The following is a 20,270-nucleotide window of genomic DNA, read 5'->3' as shown; positions in this document are numbered from 1 at the left end:
CAAAACATGTCAGAATAAGAGTCACCTAAAAACAAGCGCTCTTTGAATAAAAACTGCGGCAAGGCTGCGTTTAAAATCGACAGATTAAGATCTCCGATACACTATCAATTGAATTACACGTTTAGTCGATATAAATAATTTAGCAGGACATTTACTGATGTTACTTTCTAACCGTTCTGCTTGTCACGTGACGAATCAAAACATCAGGAACGCCGCCCAGTGGCGCGCTGCGCTACACCTCATGTGGAGAGAAGGGTAATCCTGCACAACTGGAGTGGCTGCACTCTCAGGACCGCATTTTTAGGACCGCATCTTTAGGACCCTAGTTTTTTGTGACAGCGTTACCTGTCGGATTGGATCATGGATGCGCTAATGGACGACACGGATGACAAGGAAAGTGTAAGTACCGATTTTTCTATTAAGTTTTATTTTAAACTGTTAAAGTATTTGTTTATTTTGTAATGCTGCTGTTTTATACTGTGAGTTTATGCAGAAATGCCAGATTAGCCTGCATGATTTACCCCACTTTTAAGGGTCTGGGACAAAAATGTTACGTGACGATTTTTTTTCCAGAAGAAGAATAAAATATTATAATAATAAATATGGATAATTTTACACAGCCAGAGTGAGAGCTGCTATAACTGTTAATAATTTTCTAGAGTTCGTTTTCTAGTTTGATTATACGACGTTCGTAGCTCGTGACAATGGTTTAATGAAATATTGTTGATTTAATGGCTTGTTGACTTAACGGCTAATGTGCTTAGTGACTCATGCATTAAACTAAGATGGTAAAAGCACGTTTGATGTAAGCGTTTTAGATTTATCTATATTTTACTGAATTCGTGTTATTCGTTGTATTACATTAGCACATTAAAAATTGTGCTGACTGCCTGTTTGCCCCACAATACTGTATGTGTTATTAGCCTGATGTTTTGTCATCGTTTTACAGTGATGAATGAGATTCTGAAAGTTAGGCTTATTCTGCAGGTCTTAACCATATAGAGTCTCATATCTTTAATTTATATCATCAGGTATGTTTTACCTGGCGAATAAGAAGTGATGGCCAATATGATTGGATTGCTTAGGCTCATTGTAGGAGGAAAAGAAAACAAACTACAGGAATATTTTCATCGCAAACTGTTGAGTAACACTTTATAACATCTGCATACTATAAATAAATAATTATTAAGCATTTAATAACTAGTTAATTTATTAATATTTTATTTGTTTAGCATTAACTCTACATTTAATAGACATTGATAAGCAGTTTATAAATACAGTTACAAATGCTAGCTGTGTTCTTGAGTTTATAGCATATCTATGATGAAGTGCAGCTTATCTGTGGTGTTCATTTTCCAGAGGAATGTCTGGCCAAATAAGTATATAAACTGCATGCTGGGTGCTACTCATTTATGAACCCATGTAAAATGATTTGCTGTTCTGTGGTGGTATTTTAGTTCATATTTAAATTTTTTTTTTTTCATAGGCCATCGTACATCCTCTGGGTGTCTTGAGGAGCTGGTCTTTGGATGATGCTGAGCAGGTCTTTCTTTCTGGTAACGGTTATCATTACAGGTCAGAATATGGTTAATTTTGCACAATGCTCAAAGAGCCTTTTTGTTACTGGTATATATGTTTACTCAACAGTGATTGTTCTCTATTTCAGTGAAGTAAAAGAATTTAACAGACAGATTTACAAACAACTGACGAAAGAAGAGAGACCATTCAATAGGTGGGTATTGCTCTTATATACTTAAAAATATGAAGTTGGGAGTAGTTTCCTGTTTGGTTCTCCCAACAGTGCATACGCTTAAGCCAGAAATATATATATATATATATATATATATATATATATATATATATATATATATATATATATATATATATATATATATACATATATATATTATAGCTAACACTGTAAAGCAAATGTTTGTTATTATACCTCTTATATTAAATATTAATCTGAATTTAATTTCATAACAATTGATTAACCTTTTGAGTTCATATACATTGTTTTACATATTCAAGAATATATATATATTCATTCATTTTCTTTTTCGGCTTAGTCCCCTTATTTATCAGGGGTTGCCACAGCAGAATGAACCGCCAACTTATCCAGCATATGTTTTACACAGCGGATGCCCTTCCAGCTGCAACCCAGTACTGGGAAACACCCATTTACACTCATACACTTGAACATGGGGAGAACATGCAAACTCCACACAGAAATGACCACTGGCCCAGCCGGGGCTTGAACCAGCAACCTTCTTGCTGTGAGGCGACGGTGCTAACCACTGTGCTGCCCCATGTGCTCTATGCGGGTGAGTGGGATTGACAAAACACTTGGAGGACACACTCTTGCTGTCTTAATGCACCAGACATTTTGTTATAAATCATGTGCGTTTCATGTTTATTCATATAACTGCTATTTTATCTCTTAGCACTTCATTTTTGTCTTGATATTTAATATCTCTTGTTTAAATACACTATGAACAGCAGCTGCGCTAATTATTTTCCTTGTTCCCTATTTCCACCTGGGGATATTCATCCAGAGGCCTCTAGAGATCGTAACCTGTGAAGAGATGATGCCACCATAGAGGACTTCTAAATGTATCCATAATCCTGAAACAGACCGTATCATGAGCAGATGCTGTGGTGGTCATGGAGAAGTGGAGAGCATGAGATTGATTAATGAAAGACCCCAGTGACAGATGAGTGCCCACATTGACCCTGTGGTCCAGCCTGAAAACCAGCTGGTGACCTACTCACACCTGCAGCTTCTCCACGATGGACACCCAATGTTTGCCTCAAGCGCCTAGACTGCAGCTCTGCACGTGAAGTGTGGCCAGAAGAGAAATGGTTGTGCCCAACTGAGCCTAGTTTCTCTCAAGGTTTATTCCTTCACTTTCATCAATTTGTAAAGTTTTGTTCCTCCAATGCTGCCATTGGCTTGCTTGGTTTAAGACTTGTGGAACTGTGCATCGATGGATTTGCTTTTTTTAGTGTTTGGACTTTCAGCAGTGAATACTAAACCACACTGAACTGAACTGAATTTAATAAATGTTAAGCTGCTTTGACACAATCTACATTGTAAAAGTGCTTTAGAAATAAAGATGAAATTAATTGAAATTGAATTAAATATTCAACACGTTTCCATTTTTCTCAGAAAACATATTTATAAAGGTGCTGTTGACTTGAAATTTTCACCAGATGTTGATAACAATTTGTAAAGTAATTAGATTTGTTTTCTATTCATATATTTTTTTTCTTTGGTTTTCAGGTCAATAGCACCTTTAGAAATATGTTTTCTGAGAAAAATGGGAACTTGTTGAATACTTATTTACCCCAGTGTGTATGTATATATATGTATGTATGTATGTATGTATATATATATAAATATATATATATATAAATATATATATATATATATATATATATATATATGTATATGTGTATATGTATATGTATATATATATATATATATATATATATATATATATATATATATATGTGTGTATTTATATGTATGTATTTATATGTATATATGTGTGTATATATATATATATATATACTTGAACTTTCTTCTTCACTCTCATTCACAGGAGCTAAAGTCTACAGCCAGTCTGAATGCAGCAACTGAATAAACAGTGGGGTCATTTTTGTGGTTGAATTGCATTATTAAAAATAAAAGTGTGGATATTTATATAAATGTACATTCTTGAATCATCCTTGCGTCTTGTCTCTCTAAAACCTTTACAACCTGGTTTTAAATTAGTAACTGCAAATGCTGATCCCATTTGATTTCAATTTATTTTCCTTAATACTGAGCTAATTAGTTCAATGTAATGGGGTTCATCAATATACAGTATTTTTCAAGGAATTTAAGACTTTTAAGGCACTCAACTCTAATTATTCATTTATATTTTAGGTGTAAATTCATTTGTTTCATTTTAAAATAGTTACTTAAAGCAAGCTTTTTACACTTTAACCTCTGTAATAAAAGTGCCTGAAAGTTTCCGCTATATAATCCAATTCGGTAGGTGGCGCAGTTACAAAACGGGTCTTAGAAATGCAGTTTCACTATGTCATCCAATCCGGTAGGTGGCGCTTCCGCAAAAAACTAGGGTCCTAAAAATGCGGTCCTAAACATGCGGTCCTGAGAGTGCAGCTACTCCAGTTGTGCAGGATCATACTATTGGATGTGGACAGATCCTGATTAAACGCAGAACTTATTTGTTTTAAATGAGGTAATTCGATTATTTAATGTTTTTTAAAGTATTCACACTTTTGAGAACTTTGAAAATATTCACTTCACGACACAAATGACTTTTTACTGATGTCTAGTAGATTTGTGTAAACACAAACATCAAACAGACATCTCCGTGATGTGTGTGTGTCATCCGCTCAGTGATGTGTGTGTGTGTCATCTGCTCAGTGATGTGTGTGTGTGTCATCTGCTCAGTGATGTGTGTGTGTCATCTGCTCAGTGATGTGCGTGTGTGTCATCTGCTCAGCTGCATTCACGCCAGTTTCTCTGCTCAACACATTATAGGAAGCTTGAAAACGGCTACTGTGAACCCCAACACACGCGTGTTAATGTGAATGAGGGAGTGTTTAAAGATGGAGCCTGAGCCTGGAAACACATGCAGACCCGTGAGGCAGAGAGAAACATCTTAAAATAAAACAGATCCTGCCGCAGTGGAGTCTGTCAGACATCTGCCACAGCGCTCAACACGTGTAGTCAATCAGTCAATCAGTCATCCAGAAGCAGAAATCTGGAGCGTCTGAAGGGGTTCTGGACACTGCATTGATCTGAACCACACAGAGGGCAGGTTGTGTCCACAGAGAAAGGGGCTCTCGATGTCTTGATCCAACACAACACTTCAGAACCATTTCAGTTCATTTCTACACTGCAAAAATTGATCTTCTTAGAGTTTTTAATCTTGTTTCTGGTCCAAATATCTAAAGATTTCTAAAAGATCAGACCTCCAAGGCATTCGAGGAGGAGGATAAAAGTTTAAAAGCCTTTATTACCATTGAAATACTGAGTTTCACAAGTGCGCTGCACAATCCTGCTGTTTTACAGCAATAGTCATCTCAATAAAGGCTTTTTCACTTATATTTCAGGTGCGCTGGACTGGGGATTTTAATATGCTGTGCTGGTCTAGAGAATGCTTCTTTCTTAAAGAATTGAAAGATATTTGGACCAAACACAAGACAGAAACTCTGAGTAAGTAAAGCAGTTTCTGCAGAGCATACAGTCATGAAGTTGATCCTCCACACGACTGACCTGGCCATGCAAATGCAAATGCCAAACACACCATCATTAGGAGAATTGGTTCGGGGCGGCGCATGGCAAACAGAGCAGATTCAGCGCCGCAGGATCAGATCTGTGCCATCTGACGCGCAGGGATTTATGGGTTTAGTCCAAATTGTTTTTCCCAGCGTGCAGATTAAGCAGAGCGAGCGAGCGGAGCAGAAGCCATGGGGTCCGGCTGCGGAGTGGGGGCTCGTCCGGGTTCCAGAGCGCTGTGAGGACCTGTGTGTGTGTGTGAGTGTGTGCACCATGCAGATGGAGACGGTGCTCGTTTTCTTCTGTGTGGGTCTGCTGGGCGTCTCGGGGAGATCGGCACCAAAACCAGGACAGAAACTGGAGACCTACAAGCAGAGCAGGTAAACACCCTGACCACAGCCAACCACCATCCCTGAGGCTCATTCCTACACTGCAGACACACACGCCGCTTACTCGGCTCACATCCTGTTCATCAAAAAGCAAGCATCAAACAACCATGAAGATCTGTGGATTACTTTAGCATGTTTATTTTATCCATCCATCCATCCATTCATCCATCCATCCATCCATCCGTCCATCCGTCTGTCTTTCCGTCCGTCCGTCCATCCATCCATCCATCCGTCTGTCTGTCTGTCTGTCTGTCTGTCTGTCTGTCCGTCCTCCGTCCATCCATCTGTCCATCCATCTATCCATCCATCCATCCATCCATCCATCCATCAATTTCAGCTCAGGTCAACACTTTTGGTTTGCTTCCCTCATTGTCAGGCTGTTCTGCTTGTTTTAATGAGAACCTCTGTCTTCATTTGGACTCTGGTTAGTTCAGAGGACAGCACTGTATGTTCTGCTTGTCTAGAGAAAGCTTCTTGATTTAAGAGTTCGTGGATATTTGGGCTTGAAACAAGACAGAAACTCTGAGTCAGAAACGCATTTGTTCCAGTGTCAGTAGCCCTTCTTGTGTGTATTTCCTCCTCATTTGCTCTGGATTAGAGCGTCTGCTAAATGTAAATGTGCAATATTCTGCTGGATCTGTGGAGTCTCGTGAGTGCAGAAGCCTCTTCATTGCCTTCAGACACAGCATATGGAGAATCTTATCAGCCTCCATATCCTGATCAGTGTCTGTGAAGCCTTCCACTCGGCTTGGAGAAAGACACACAGCGATGCTTCACTGCCAATCAAGCTGTTCCTACTCAGAGCTCCTGTCCTGTTTCTAGCGCAAATATCTAAAAGTCCAGAAGCATTCTCTAGACAAGCTGAACATGTTGACTTGCCTTCAGAAATAATGAGTCAAGATGAAGAGAGTTTACCTGAAAACAAGCAGAATAATCTGCCAAGGGGAGAATAAAGTAACAGTGATCTGCTTCCCCCATTGTCAGATTACTCTGCTTGCTTGAATGAAAAACTCTCCTCATTTTCTCATTCTGTTTCTGAAAATAAAACCGTTTGTGCTGCTCGTCCAGAGAAATATAGATATGAGGATTTGACATATTTGGACTAGAAACAAGATTAAAACTCTATTAGAAACGCATTCTTTAGCATTCACACTGATTTCTTTAAAAATATCCTCATTTTACGCTATCAGCTGCAACCCATCACTGGGAAACACCCATACACACACACTCATACACTATGGCCAGTGTAGTTGGTCAGTTCCCCTATAGCGCATGTGTTTGGACTGTGGGGGAAACCGGAGCACCCGGAGGAAACCCACACCAACACGGGGAGAACATGCAAACTCCACACAGAAACACCAACTGACCCAGCCGAGACTCAAACCAGAGACCTTCTTGCAGTGAGGCGACAGTGCTGTACATGCCAGAGCAGCGTGTGGTGCTGTAATTCTCTGAGATGTGGAGCAGCTCATGAACCGGCGCTGTACACAACACTGCTGGAGAGGCTTCATGAATGCTCTGTAGTAAAGCTGTAAGCTCTGTGTCTTCTACAGCACACACTGTAATCCGCCATTGCTGTTGTTGTGACGGTTACGTGATGCTGTCTGACCCCTATTTTAACATCCAAAATCCTCAGCGACCCCTTCAAAACCCTAGCAGACTACAGTTCTCAGATCAGTAAGGCTGTGTTGGTTACTGGATTTATTGACGTGACCAGCAGTGAATCACACATATCACATATAAATACTCCAAGTGCAGCATGGAGGCTCAGTGGTGTCACACTGTGGCCTCACAGCAAGAAGGTCGCTGGTTTGAGTCTCGGCTGGGTCAGTTGGTGTTTCTGTGTGGAGTTTGCATGTTCTCCCCGTGTTGGCGTGGGTTTCCTCCGGGTGCTCCGGTTTCCCCCACAGTCCAAACACATGCACTATAGGGGAACTGATCAACTACACTGGCCGTAGTGTATGAGTGTGTGTGAATGAGTGTGTATGGGGGTTTCCCAGTACTGGGTTGCAGCTAGAAGGGCATCCGCTGTGTAAAACATATGCTGGAATAGTTGGCGATTCATTCCTCTGTGGCATCCCCTGATTAATGAAATGAATGGCTGCTGGATTAAAGCCACACAGCGTGATGAACTGACAGTAGTGAAGGCACATTCAGTCATGTTCACTGCAGGAATTGTGGGTAAACACAGATTGAGATGTAGTTTCTCACTCTCCTCACAGGTTGCGGAGAGAAACCACACGTGTGGATGGAGGAAACCACAAGTCTGGCAGGTGCAGTGGCGTTCAGGCTGATCTTTAATTAACAATGATATAACAGATATCTCTTATATTTTGGGGTGGGATGTTCATCTTGAAGCTGCTGTTTCTGTAAGTGCTGTATGATGTGGGATGTTTCATTCAAAGCAGCTTACGGAGGATTCTAGAAATGCAGGAACATTTCTCATCTCCAAGATAATTCTATAATTAGTTTTCAAAAACCAAACATTTCGAATGAACACTTATATCCAGCTGTCTCTATAAGTCATGTTTATATGTGCATTTAGGGACATTTTGTCTTGGAAATATTAATTCAGTAATCTGTTTTTGACTGTCTAACTGTACCGTCAGCTCTGTTATCGTCAGCTCTGTTATCGTCAACTCTGTTATCGTCAACTCTGTTATCGTCAACTCTGTTATCGTCAGCTCTGTTATCGTCAACTCTGTTATCGTCAGCTCTGTTATCGTCAGCTCTGTTATCGTCAACTCTGTTATTTTCAACTCTGTTATCGTCAACTCTGTTATCGTCAACTCTGTTATCGTCAACTCTGTTATTGCGGTCAACTCCGTTACGGTCAACTCAGTATTCGTCAACTCTGTTATCGTCAACTCTGTTATCGTCAACTCAGTATTCGTCAACTCTGTTATCGTCAACTCTGTTATCGTCAACTCAATATTCGTCAACTCAGTATTCGTCAACTCAGTATTTGTCAACTCTGTTATCGTCAACTCTGTTATCGTCAACTCAATATTCGTCAACTCCGTATTCGTCAACTCCGTATTTGTCAACTCAGTATTTGTCAACTCTGTTATCGTCAACTCTGTTATCGTCAACTCAGTATTCGTCAACTCTGTTATCGTCAACTCTGTTATCGTCAACTCAGTATTCGTCAACTCTGTTATCGTCAACTCTGTTATCGTCTACTCCGTTACGGTCAACTCTGTTATCGTCAACTCAGTATTCGTCAACTCTGTTATTGTCAACTCAGTATTCGTCAACTCTGTTATTGTCAACTCTGTTAACGTCAACTCCGTTACGGTCAACTCTGTTATCGTCAACTCTGTTATCGTCTACTCCGTTACGGTCAACTCTGTTATCGTCAACTCAGTATTCGTCAACTCTGTTATTGTCAACTCAGTATTCGTCAACTCAGTATTCGTCAACTCAGTATTCGTCAACTCTGTTATCGTCAACTCTGTTATCGTCAACTCAGTATTCGTCAACTCTGTTATCGTCAACTCAGTATTCGTCAACTCTGTTATCGTCAATTCAGTATTCGTCAACTCTGTTATCGTCAGCTCTGTTATCGTCAGCTCTGTTATCGTCAGCTCTGTTATTGTCAACTCCGTTATCGTCAAATCCGTTATCGTCAAATCCGTTATCGTCAACTGTACTCACCAAATCTGCTACAGCTTAAAAAAATTCACAATAAATTAAACAGCAGCAGTAACAGAATTAAATGTCTCCTATTATTTTGAAGCCTTTTACATAGTAATGTGTTGAGTTTACTGTAAATCAGCTGATTATCATTCCAGTTTAAAGATAACTCATGCAAACAGCCTGAAATGTTCCTGCAGTTCTATAATGAGCTGCTTGTGTTGCAGATAAGGTGAGCAGTGCTTAAGAGGAATCCAGCACCTATAATAAATGTATTGTGTTATAAGTTTGCTGTTCTGTGAGATGATTGTGCACTGAGCTGCAGTTCACCACAGTTTCATCTGTTCACGATTTCAGCCCGATCTTCAGAAGAAGTCCAGACATGACGAAGTCTCCCATGACCAAATCAGAGCAGCTGCTGAGGATTGATGACCACGACTTCACCATGAGGCCGGCATTCGGCGGTGAGCGACAACTGCTCATGAAGGAGAGATGGACAGACAGATAGATAGATGATAGATAGATAGATATTGATTGATTGATTGATTGACAGATGTTTTTAGCACTATTTTAGAATTTTCCAGAAATGTGTGTTTGATTGAAAACATCTGGATCTCCAGAGAGGATGTGTTCTGCAGTTTACTCTACACTATGAACAGCCAGGAAATGACTAATGTTGAGTTATTAATCATGCAAATGAACTCTTCTTATTTTAATGAAAGAATATTTGACTATAATAAACACACACACACACATGCGTGCGCACACACACACACACACACACACTGCTGTCCAGATGTGAGGAGGCAGTGCTGCGGCTGATCCTGACCCACTTGTGTTTGATGGTGAGCCTAAAATAGGCCACAAACACAGCAGAGATAATCCTGTCTGCTTCAGCGAGAGAGAGAGAGAGAGAGAGAGAGAGAGAGAGAGAGAGACAGACAGAGAGGGAGAGAGAGAGAGAGAGAGAGAGAGAGAGAGAGACAGACAGAGAGGGAGAGAGAGAGAGAGACTCCATCATCATCTTCATCAACATTAAAAATAATTCAAGTTCAAGTTGCTTTATTGGCATGACATTAAGTACAGTATTGCCAAAGCACTGCAAATATGAAACATATTAAAACCATTGAAAAATTAATAGTAATACAGATAAGATATAATGACACACACACACACACAAAACAATACATTTGATAAATATAATAATAATAGTAAAAAGTTTAAATTATTTAAATAAGATACACAAATTTATATTAACCATTTCTTATGGTGTGTAGGGTGTATACATATTTTGCAGCTAGTCTAAATGTCAATTCGTCCTCATTTAAATAAAAAAATGAACTGATCAATGTTTCAAATTGGCGGAAAAATATTCATCTTCATGATAATCTTCATCACAAAAATACATCATCATCATCATCATCGACCACAGCGGAATGAACTGGCAACTATTCCAGCATATAATTTACACAGTGGATGCCCATCCAGCTGTAACCTAGTACTGGGAAACACCCATACACATTCACGCACACACACACTCACACAAACTCAAACACTATGGCCAATTTAGTTAGTAAATTCTCCTATTAGAGTGGGGGAAACTGGTTCACCTGGAGGAAACCCACGCCAACATGGGGAGAACATGCAAACTCCACACAGAAACATCAACTGACCCAGCCGAGACTCAAACCAGTGACCTTCTTGCTGTGAGGTGACAGTGCTGACCACTGAGCCACCATTTCACCTGTACCACCATCATAATTCATCATCATCTTCATCATCACTGATCTTCAGTCTCACAGTCACCCTGTGTGTCCGCAGGTCCGCCGATCCCCGTGGGTGTGGATGTGCAGGTGGAGAGTCTGGACACCATCTCTGAGGTGGACATGGTGAGAGAAGCACAGCAGCAGCAGCAGCATTACTGACACCATCAGCACAGTCATTAAACACCGTCTATCCACAGCTTGTTGTGTTTTCTGATTCTATTTTCCTCCGTTTATTCATGCTTTGATTGACATTAAACAGGATCTTCATCTTTCCTGCTACAGTGTGTAAAAGTGTCTCCTCTGCATGTGTGTGATGGTCTGCAGAGCTCTATAGTGTGTGTGTTGGTGTTGAATATTACGCTACAGAAACCTTGGAGTAAACTGCAGCACATTTCCTGCTATTTTACACTCTCATTCATCTACATATATTACTGCTGATATAACTGCAACAAACCAGTTATTATAGTGGTTGTGTTACTATAGCAACTGTAGAATCACCACAACAGATTGATTACTATAGTTGTTGTGTTACCATAGCAACTGTAGAATCACCACAACAGATTGATTACTATAGTTGTTGTGTTACCATAGCAACTGTAGAATCGCCACAACAGATCAGTTACTATAGTTGTTGTGTTACCATAGCAACTGTAGAATCACCACAACAGATCAGTTACTATAGTTGTTGTGTTACCATAGCAACTGTAGAATCACCACAACAGATCAGTTACTATAGTTGTTGTGTTACCATAGCAACTGTAGAATCACCACAACAGATCAGTTACTATAGTTGTTGTGTTACCATAGCAACTGTAGAATCACCACAACAGATCGATTACTATAGTTGTTGTTAACACAGCGACTGTCGAATCACCACAGCAGTAGTTTACAGTAGGACGGCTCTAAATCACTGAGTGTTCTCTTGCAGTATTGTTCATGTGAGACAGCACTGCCCTCCACAGGTCAGATGTAATGTTTGTAACTATTATTATTCTGGAGTAAGGAGGAATGTGTGTATTAATCATTCATTAGTATATTGTGGTGTCCCTCGTCATCTCTGATGTTTTAGTAATGTGTGTGTGTGTGTGTGTGTGTGTGTTTGCCGTCAGGACTTCACCATGACTCTATATCTGCGGCATTACTGGAAAGACGAGCGCCTGTCCTTCCCCAGCACCAACAACCAGAGCATGACCTTCGACAGCCGCCTGGTCAAGAAGATCTGGGTGCCCGACATGTTCTTCGTCCACTCCAAAAGATCCTTCATCCACGACACCACAACAGACAACGTGATGCTGCGAGTGTATCCAGACGGAAACGTGCTCTACAGTCTCAGGTGAACACACACACACACACACACACACACTGTACTAGCCCAGATAAAGTCACGTTCTCCTTGTAACAAGCAGCAGAATCTGACATTCACATCCACAGGAAAAACCAGCAGTGTGGAAATCAGCATTACTCAAAAATAAATGATGATGTTTTCCAGAGAGGAAGGAGACTCATTCTGATCATGTTTTGGGGGAACTGTCTCTTGTAAACACAGGTTAGATGTGTATTGCCAGTTTCAGCAGAAGACAGAAATAAATAACACTGAAGCGCAGCTCCGCGGATTACCTTTTACATGAGCAGTCTTTAAGAGGATTATTAACATGTCAGAGATGCCGTCATCTCTGTTCACAACACAGGGGAACAGCAGTGTGAAATATCATTCAGATGCTGACAGTGTATGGATGCTTCCCTGTGATGGGTTGCAGCTGGAAAGAAATCCGCTGCGTAAAAACGTGCTGGATAAGTTGGCGGTTCATTGCACTGTGGCGACCCCAGATTAATAAAGGGACTAAGCCGGCAAGAAAATGAATGAATGAATGCTAAGAGTGTATGTATGCATGCACCCAGTGATGGGTTGCAGCTGGAAGGGCATCCGCTGCATGAAAGTATATGCTGGATAAGTTGGTGGTTCATTCCACTGTGGCGGCCCCAGATTAAAAAAGGGATTAAGCTGGAAAGCACTGAATGAATGATTGAGGCGCAGTGTTTTCATAGACAGAGCTGATGTCAGTCGACAAGACACAGGCAGATTCTGAAAACAGATGAGCACAGCTCTTCACTGATTCAGCTGTGAAATCACCAAAACTGAGCAGGTCAGGAGTATTGCTGAACCTGTGAGTCAGGAGCTGCTTTCAGCATTGAGATGTTTTGTGAATATCAGCTCTGGACTGACCCCTGATGAGTGCTGCTGTGTGTGTTGTGTTGTTATTATAGGGTGACGGTCACTGCGATGTGCAACATGGACCTGAGCCGCTTCCCTCTGGACACACAGACCTGCTCACTGGAGATCGAGAGCTGTACGTACACAGACACACACACACACACACACACACACACACACACACACACACACACACACACACACACACACACACACACACACACACAGGTCATGAGTGTTCAGAGGCAGTGTGTGTGATGAGTGTGTGTTGTGTTCTCAGACGCGTACACTGATGACGATCTCATGCTTTACTGGAAGAAAGGCAACGAGTCTCTGAACACAGACGACAGGATCTCTCTGTCCCAGTTCTTCATCCAGAAGTTCCACACCACCACCAAGCTGGCGTTCTACAGCAGCACAGGTAACACGTCAGCATGTCAGAGTTCATGTGCAGATCCTCCAGTTCAGTCTTCATCCTCCTGCTGTGATTTTGGATCATCAGTGTATACAATGCTTCAGGGAAACACAGAGATGTGCAGACGTTATGGAAAAACCTTTCAGTAGGTGATCATCAATGCTGATCAGAGGATCTGCCGGATATGAATGTGTGTGTGAGGGTTAGTGTGTGTGTGTGTGTGTGTGTGTGTGCTGTGAACACTGCAGAGCTTCAGTGTGTGTGTGTGTTTTGCAGGCTGGTATAATCGGCTCTACATTCACTTCACTCTGCGCCGACACGTCTTCTTCTTCCTGCTGCAAACGTATTTCCCGGCGACGCTGATGGTCATGCTGTCCTGGGTGTCCTTCTGGATCGACCGCAGAGCCGTTCCTGCAAGAGTTCCTCTGGGTAGGACAAACAGCACACCCAAACAATGCCTTTCCTACAGGTGTAGTGTTGTTCCAGTCTAGATGTCCAAACATTGTCAGAGCAAGAAGCATCTTCTAGACGACACACTGGAAATAATACGATGGGAAATGGAAATAGTCAAGCCATGATCCTCCAGTGAAGCGTGTGTGTGTGTGTGTGTGTTCCCGCAGGCATCACCACAGTCCTCACCATGTCCACCATCATCACCGGAGTCAACGCCTCCATGCCCAGAGTCTCCTACATCAAAGCGGTGGACATCTACCTGTGGGTCAGCTTCGTCTTCGTCTTCCTCTCCGTCATCGAGTACGCCGCCGTCAACTACCTGACCACGGTTCAGGAGCGCCGGGAGAGGAAACTCAGGAATCAAGTAAGACTGCTGCATTTATCCCTGATCTCAGGACTGAGGGTGTATTAATGCAGAGATGTGTACACGCACGTGTTCTCCAGATGTTGCAGGTTCATTAAAGCCAAACTCTGAACACTCGATCACATGTAATTGATTATTGGCGAGCGTGACGCGTCTGTGTTTGTGTTGTACCGCTGCAGTTGCCCTGCACGTGTGGAATAGCGAACCCGGACGAGGACATGATGATGACCACCTGCTACAGCGACGTGGACCCCAACACCACGGGCACCTACGGGCTGCCGGAGAACGGCGGGCGGCAGGAGCGGATCCTGGCCCAGCTCAGCCTGTCCGACAGCCAGAGGAACAGCCGGGTCAAGACCACACGCGGATACGTCAACATCTGGATCGACACCCACGCCATAGACAAGTACTCGCGCGTGATCTTTCCAGCCGCGTACTCGCTCTTCAACATCGTGTACTGGTCCATCTACTCATAACCACCGGACGCCGCGCTCGCTCCGCCTTCAGGACGACACGCTGACCTTCAGGTTTCTTTTCTACTGGACTCATCTCTGGGAGATCTGCGTGTAAACGACTCGCTGCTCATCAACAATCCACTCATGCTGGGAAATCAGAGGACGGGTCTGTTAGGGGCCGTTCACACACACGGCGGTTTCCCATGTCAGCACACGCCTGATGGACGTGTGGGATCATTACGCTCACATCGGGGATGAGCGCCTCGTGTTTTAAAGGGCACCAATGATCTACGTCAGCTGTTTGGAAAGAAGCGTGTGCAGGTATCGTGTGTCCACCCTCATATTTTTATAATTTCCTGATGTTAAAATTGGATCCCAGTGATGTTGAAGCCCCATGACAGGCGCATTTGAGGATGTGTGTGATGTTACTGTGCTGTTTGTGTCTGTGGCTCTCCGCTTTATTGCCTCATTCATTCTGTTTCTTTTCAGCTTACTCCCTTTATTCATCAGGGGTCACCACAGCGGAATGAACCGCCAACTTATCCAGCACATATTCTATGCAGCAGATGCTCTTCCAGCTGCAACCCAACACTGGAAAACACCCACACACACACACACACATACACTTTTAGGTTAGTTTAGTTGATCGGTTCCTCTATAGCGCATGTGTTTGGGCTGTGGGGGAAACTGGAGGAAACCCACGCCAACACGGGGAGAACATGCAAACTCCACACAACCGAGTCTCAAACCAATGACCTTCTGGCTGTGAGGCGATCGTGCTACCCACTGCGCCACCGTGACATTTTATCATGTGTACCATTTCAAGTTCTAACAGAATGATTATTTATTTTTCCCCAAAGATTGGACTGAACGGTTTTGAAGGCTTGAGTCCTCAGAGCTGGGCTGACCTGCTGTTCAGTGTTTGATGATCCTGTAACTCACGGATGATCCTGTAATTCACACGGGGCTTCAGCGTCAACATTTGATGGAGGGCGTGTTTGAAGATGAGGCTGACATGATCGTCTTAGCAGCGTCAGCCAATGAAATTAATCCACAATCAGCTACTGTCTGAGCTGGGGTATTTGCATAAAGCGATCTGATTGGCTGACGCTTCCATTGATGCTTGAAGAGTTGAGAAATTCCCAACTTGAATTGGTGCTGATGGATCCACAATGTGAGTGTGAATGAGTGTGTATGGGTGTTTTCCAGTACTGGGTTGCAGCGGAAAGGGCATCCACTGTGTAAACCATATACTGGATAAGTTGGTGGTTCATTCCGCTGTGGTGACCCCTGATGAATAAGTGACTAAGCTAAAGGTAAATGAATGAATGACTATTGTTTAGAGGTGAAAACCCTGTTACTATATTGTAATTTCACGTGCAGCTTTTACTACAGCGACCCCAGCATCAGTAACCATCGACTATTTAAACCAACGCATATTTGAAGCATTATTTTTGCGTTGATTATCAGTGAAATACGACTCTGTGTAGTAAACTTGCTCCATCTAAACACACATGCTGGAGCTTTACTAGACCCGCTGTCCTGACATTTGATCCTACCCTTCAGATTATGCTGCCAACACTGTATTTGAATGGTTCTGAGGTTAGGATTGGGGAGGTTTTGTCACAATATTCCACATTAATATTTACTATAAATCATTATATTACAATATTTGGTAAGACGGCAGGCCAGATAGACCGTCAGGCCAACAAGAAATGTCCCAGTGCTCCCTATGGCCAGTCTGCCGCTGGCCATGACGGCTACTCTGGGATCTCCACAGAAATGCAGCACCGTTCACTCATATTTCCCAAACGTTATTATTGTGCAAACATTATGGGAATGATTTTTACCTTTTAAATGTAATATTTAAAAATAGTAGAATAACGTTATGCTGAAACACTACTATGAATGAATGAATGAATGTTTTTTTGTTCGTAACTTTGGAGAACGTTGCTGAGACGTTGTGAGAATGTTATCTGGGTAACGTCTCCTCTACAGTTTTACTGCATGACATTTCTTTATTTATTTATGTAAATATATGCACACTGTAAAAAATAAAAGGTTGAGTAAACTTAAAATTTTAAAGCAACCGGCTGCAAAGAAATTTTGAGTTTACTCAACTTCAGTGGTTGAAGTTGTGCAAATTATTTTTTTAAGTTGACTGAAATGGCTGGTTTAAGTCATGACAACTTTCAAGCCTAAGTTCATCTAACTTGTCATTATGAGTTTGCCTAAAATTAAACAGGGGTTGAGTAAACTGTAATAAATGAGTTGGCACAACTTACAGAAGTTCAGTTAACTCAAAGCTGTGCAGCTGGTTGCCTTAATTTTTTAAGCTGATTTAATCTTTTTCTTTTAATTCATAATTTTATGGAAATCTTATATCTGTGCTTCTCAAACAAATACCTGTATGACTCTGAGTATGAAGTTAAGAGATTACAAAACACACTATAAAACACAATATCAAAGAATATATTTATTGACAATTCTGCAAACAGCTTTCTGTCCAAATGAAATGTACTGCAGTCCAGAGAAGGAAAAGAGGCAACAAAAAGGTAAATCCTCAAATCCTGTATTGCCTTTTAAGTGCTCGAGTTAAGCAAAAGAAATATTTCAAAAGCTTGCACTATCAACATTTTCTTCAAAGTGCAAGAGTAATTAGTTTTGTCACGATATTTTAATTTTGTTACCCATCAGTTCTATAATTTTAAAAACGTCCATTTCCTGCTAACATTTGAGCGTTGTTGACCATGTTTTAAACACTGTTATATTGTCATTGTGTTCACATGCTCAACAGAAAACACTGATTGGGCGTGAAGATCATCAGTTCACCAAACTCACTGCTGTTTACTGAGTGTAACCACAGACACAGGGACACTTAAGAATTTCACATTGATCAACTGCTCTGTGTATAAGCTGACACAAGTGTTACGCTGATGGATCGACTATGCGACGTTTTGAAACACTCCAGTTTGTGTGTGTGTGTGTGTGTGTGTGTGTGTGTGTGTGTGTGTGTGTGTGTGTGTGTGTGTGTGTGTGTGTGTGTGTGTGTGTGTGTGTGTGTGTGTGTGTGTGTGTGTGTGTCTGTGTTTGCACTCCATGAACATCAGTGAAGAGCAGTGAAATGGTGAACTTCTCAGCCAATCACAGTCATTTATGTTGAGCGCTTGAACACAACAGCCAATCAATCAATTGGTGGGAAATGGATGTTTTTAAAATTTGAAAATGTAAAATCAAAACTGAATTTAAGTTTGGTGACAACACCAGAGTAACACAATTTCAGTGTACAAACCAATGCATTTAGTTTTTGAAAGACTGGACTCTTGCTGAGCACTGAGGATCAAGACCAATAAACACTTTCTGAATAGTGTCAAAGATGTGTTTCAGTTCTTTGGGGTAGTTCATAATGAGGAAATTAATCAAACCAAAGAGGAGAACAGCAGCTGTCGGAAGATCTTTTCCAGCACGATTTGCTCTTCCAGAAGCACAGACAGGCACCTTACATTTGGGTTGGTCTGAAGAGTGGCAACATCATCTTCAACAGTGCTAAGGATGTCCATCTCCATCTCTTTTGTGCAAATATCTTCTGGCTCTGTGTCCTGCAGTAAACAAAAACATAAAAAGAGGATGAAAAACTATTTTTACTGCTAAATCACAAACATCTCCAAAAAGCAAGGTAAAAAAAGCAAAGGCAAAGCAACTTAATTTGGAAACTGAAGGTAGTAATGTCAGTAACACAGTCATTTATATACCTTCTATTTATAAAACTTTTCAGGTAACACTTTTATAATAATGAATCATTTATTAAGCATTAGCAAATAGTGAATTGATTATCCGTTTAAGCATCAACTCTACATGAATAAACATTAGTAAGCTATTTAATAAGTACTAGTATCTAATAAATAAGTACTAGTATCTATTAAATAGGTAGTAGCATCTCAGTAATAGGTACTAGTACCTAATGATTAACTACTAGTAGATAAAAATATGCACTAGTCACAGCTGGAATACATACTAGTCAAAACTGAATAGTTGATATCTCAATTAGAGATCCCATAGAAATGAATGGGAAAAATTTTAATTCATTACGAGTAACAACAGAATAGTTACTAGTCACTATTAAAATAAGTACTAGTAACTAATAAATAAGAACTAGTATCTATTTAATAAGTACTAGTATCTAATAAATAAGTACTAGTAACTAATAAATAAGTACTAGTAACTAATAAAAAAGTACTAGTATCTATTTAATAAGTACTAGTAACTAATAAATAAGTACTAGTAACTAATAAATAAGTACTAGTATCTATTTAATAAGTACTAGTATCTAATAAATAAGTACTAGTAACTAATAAAAAAGTACTAGTATCTATTTAATAAGTACTAGTAACTAATAAATAAGTACTAGTAACTAATAAATAAGTACTAGTATCTATTTAATAAGTACTAGTATCTAATAAATAAGTACTAGTATCTATTTAATAAGTACTAGTAACTAATAAATAAGTACTAGTATCTATTTAATAAGTACTAGTATCTAATAAATAAGTACTAGTAACTAATAAATAAGAACTAGTATCTATTTAATAAGTACTAGTAACTAATAAATAAGTACTAGTAACTAATAAATAAGTACTAGTAACAGGGTTAACAATACAGTGGTGACCGGCCGCTCAGATATGTCTGTTTGCAACAACAATATTTCACTACATTTCCCTCCAGTTTAAGAAGCAAATGAACGTTAAACAGTCCTTCAAATGAAGCAAACTTCACAGGTGGCTAGCTTGTTAGCCCGAGCTTGTCAGAAATGATCTTCACACGATGTAACATTTTACTTTAGATTTGCACGCTATTTAGATTAATTTTGATAATAAAGCTAAAACAAAGCTTACCTGAATCAGGAGATGGCAGCTGCTGCTGGTGAGAGGACACCTCGTGCAAAATGGCACCCGAAGACAGACTGAGCATGTGCAAAGGCGGGAAGTAGATGATCCAGTGAAGAACTCAAAATGTAAAGTCTGCTCAACTTAAGTATTTACTTTCATTGAACAAACCAGTTTTAAACCTTCAGTTAACTCATTTTTAAAAGTAAACTCAACACTGAGCTCAAAATATGTCCACCCAACTTACAATTTTGATTTGAGTTAGCAATGTGCAAGTTGGATTTTTTACAGTGCAGACATTCTAGTCAGCAAGTGACCAAACTGATAGTAAAACTGTAGTGTACATGTTGGTTATGTGGAGACTCTCTGTGTACATGTACTCTAGTCTCTCACTTCATATT

General features: G+C 40.6%; 1 protein-coding gene across 10 annotated transcripts; it reads left to right on the top strand.

Annotated features, from left to right (window-relative positions):
* The first annotated feature begins 197 nt into the window (after positions 1-197).
* LOC100330554 (gamma-aminobutyric acid receptor subunit rho-1) lies at positions 198-17,195 on the top strand. Of its 10 annotated transcripts, none has more exons than XR_015513984.1 (12): positions 198-255; positions 4,213-4,250; positions 7,908-7,958; positions 9,679-9,785; positions 11,143-11,210; positions 12,197-12,420; positions 13,353-13,435; positions 13,580-13,720; positions 13,991-14,143; positions 14,335-14,531; positions 14,711-15,532; positions 16,196-16,461. XR_015513984.1 is itself a non-coding variant. In XM_087291248.1 (12 exons), exons 2-12 carry the CDS (start codon positions 4,246-4,248, stop codon positions 15,005-15,007), a joined length of 1,554 nt encoding a protein of 517 aa, XP_087147374.1. In that variant the 5' UTR covers positions 198-255; positions 4,213-4,245; the 3' UTR covers positions 15,008-16,063. The 10 variants fall into 10 exon arrangements, 8 of the variants coding, with proteins under 8 accessions (XP_087147374.1, XP_087147375.1, XP_087147377.1 ...); XM_087291248.1 differs by lacking the exon at positions 16,196-16,461 and adding an exon at positions 5,449-5,676 and having other exon boundaries at positions 14,711-16,063; XM_087291249.1 differs by lacking the exon at positions 16,196-16,461 and adding an exon at positions 4,556-5,676 and having other exon boundaries at positions 14,711-16,063.
* The last annotated feature ends 3,075 nt before the right edge of the window (positions 17,196-20,270 follow it).

The sequence above is a fragment of the Danio rerio genome, chromosome 17, assembly GCF_052040795.2.
Source record: "Danio rerio strain M-AB ecotype USA chromosome 17, GRCz13ab, whole genome shotgun sequence".
In the NCBI taxonomy this organism is placed as follows: Eukaryota; Metazoa; Chordata; class Actinopteri; order Cypriniformes; family Danionidae; genus Danio; species Danio rerio.
The sequence above is the reverse complement of the archived record's forward strand: the minus strand, read 5'-3'. Positions and strand labels throughout refer to the sequence as shown.

What these genes read in the sequence shown, in the direction of transcription:
- LOC100330554 (XM_087291249.1), top strand. Translation starts at nt 5,267, where the DNA reads ATGAAGTTGATCCTCCACACGACTGACCTGGCCATGCAAATGCAAATG. An exon ending in CCATCTCTGAGGTGGACATG is followed by an intron (nt 11,211 to 12,196) that starts GTGAGAGAAGCA and finishes GTTTGCCGTCAG; the next exon opens with GACTTCACCATGACTCTATA. An exon ending in TCCTGCAAGAGTTCCTCTGG is followed by an intron (nt 14,144 to 14,334) that starts GTAGGACAAACA and finishes GTGTTCCCGCAG; the next exon opens with GCATCACCACAGTCCTCACC.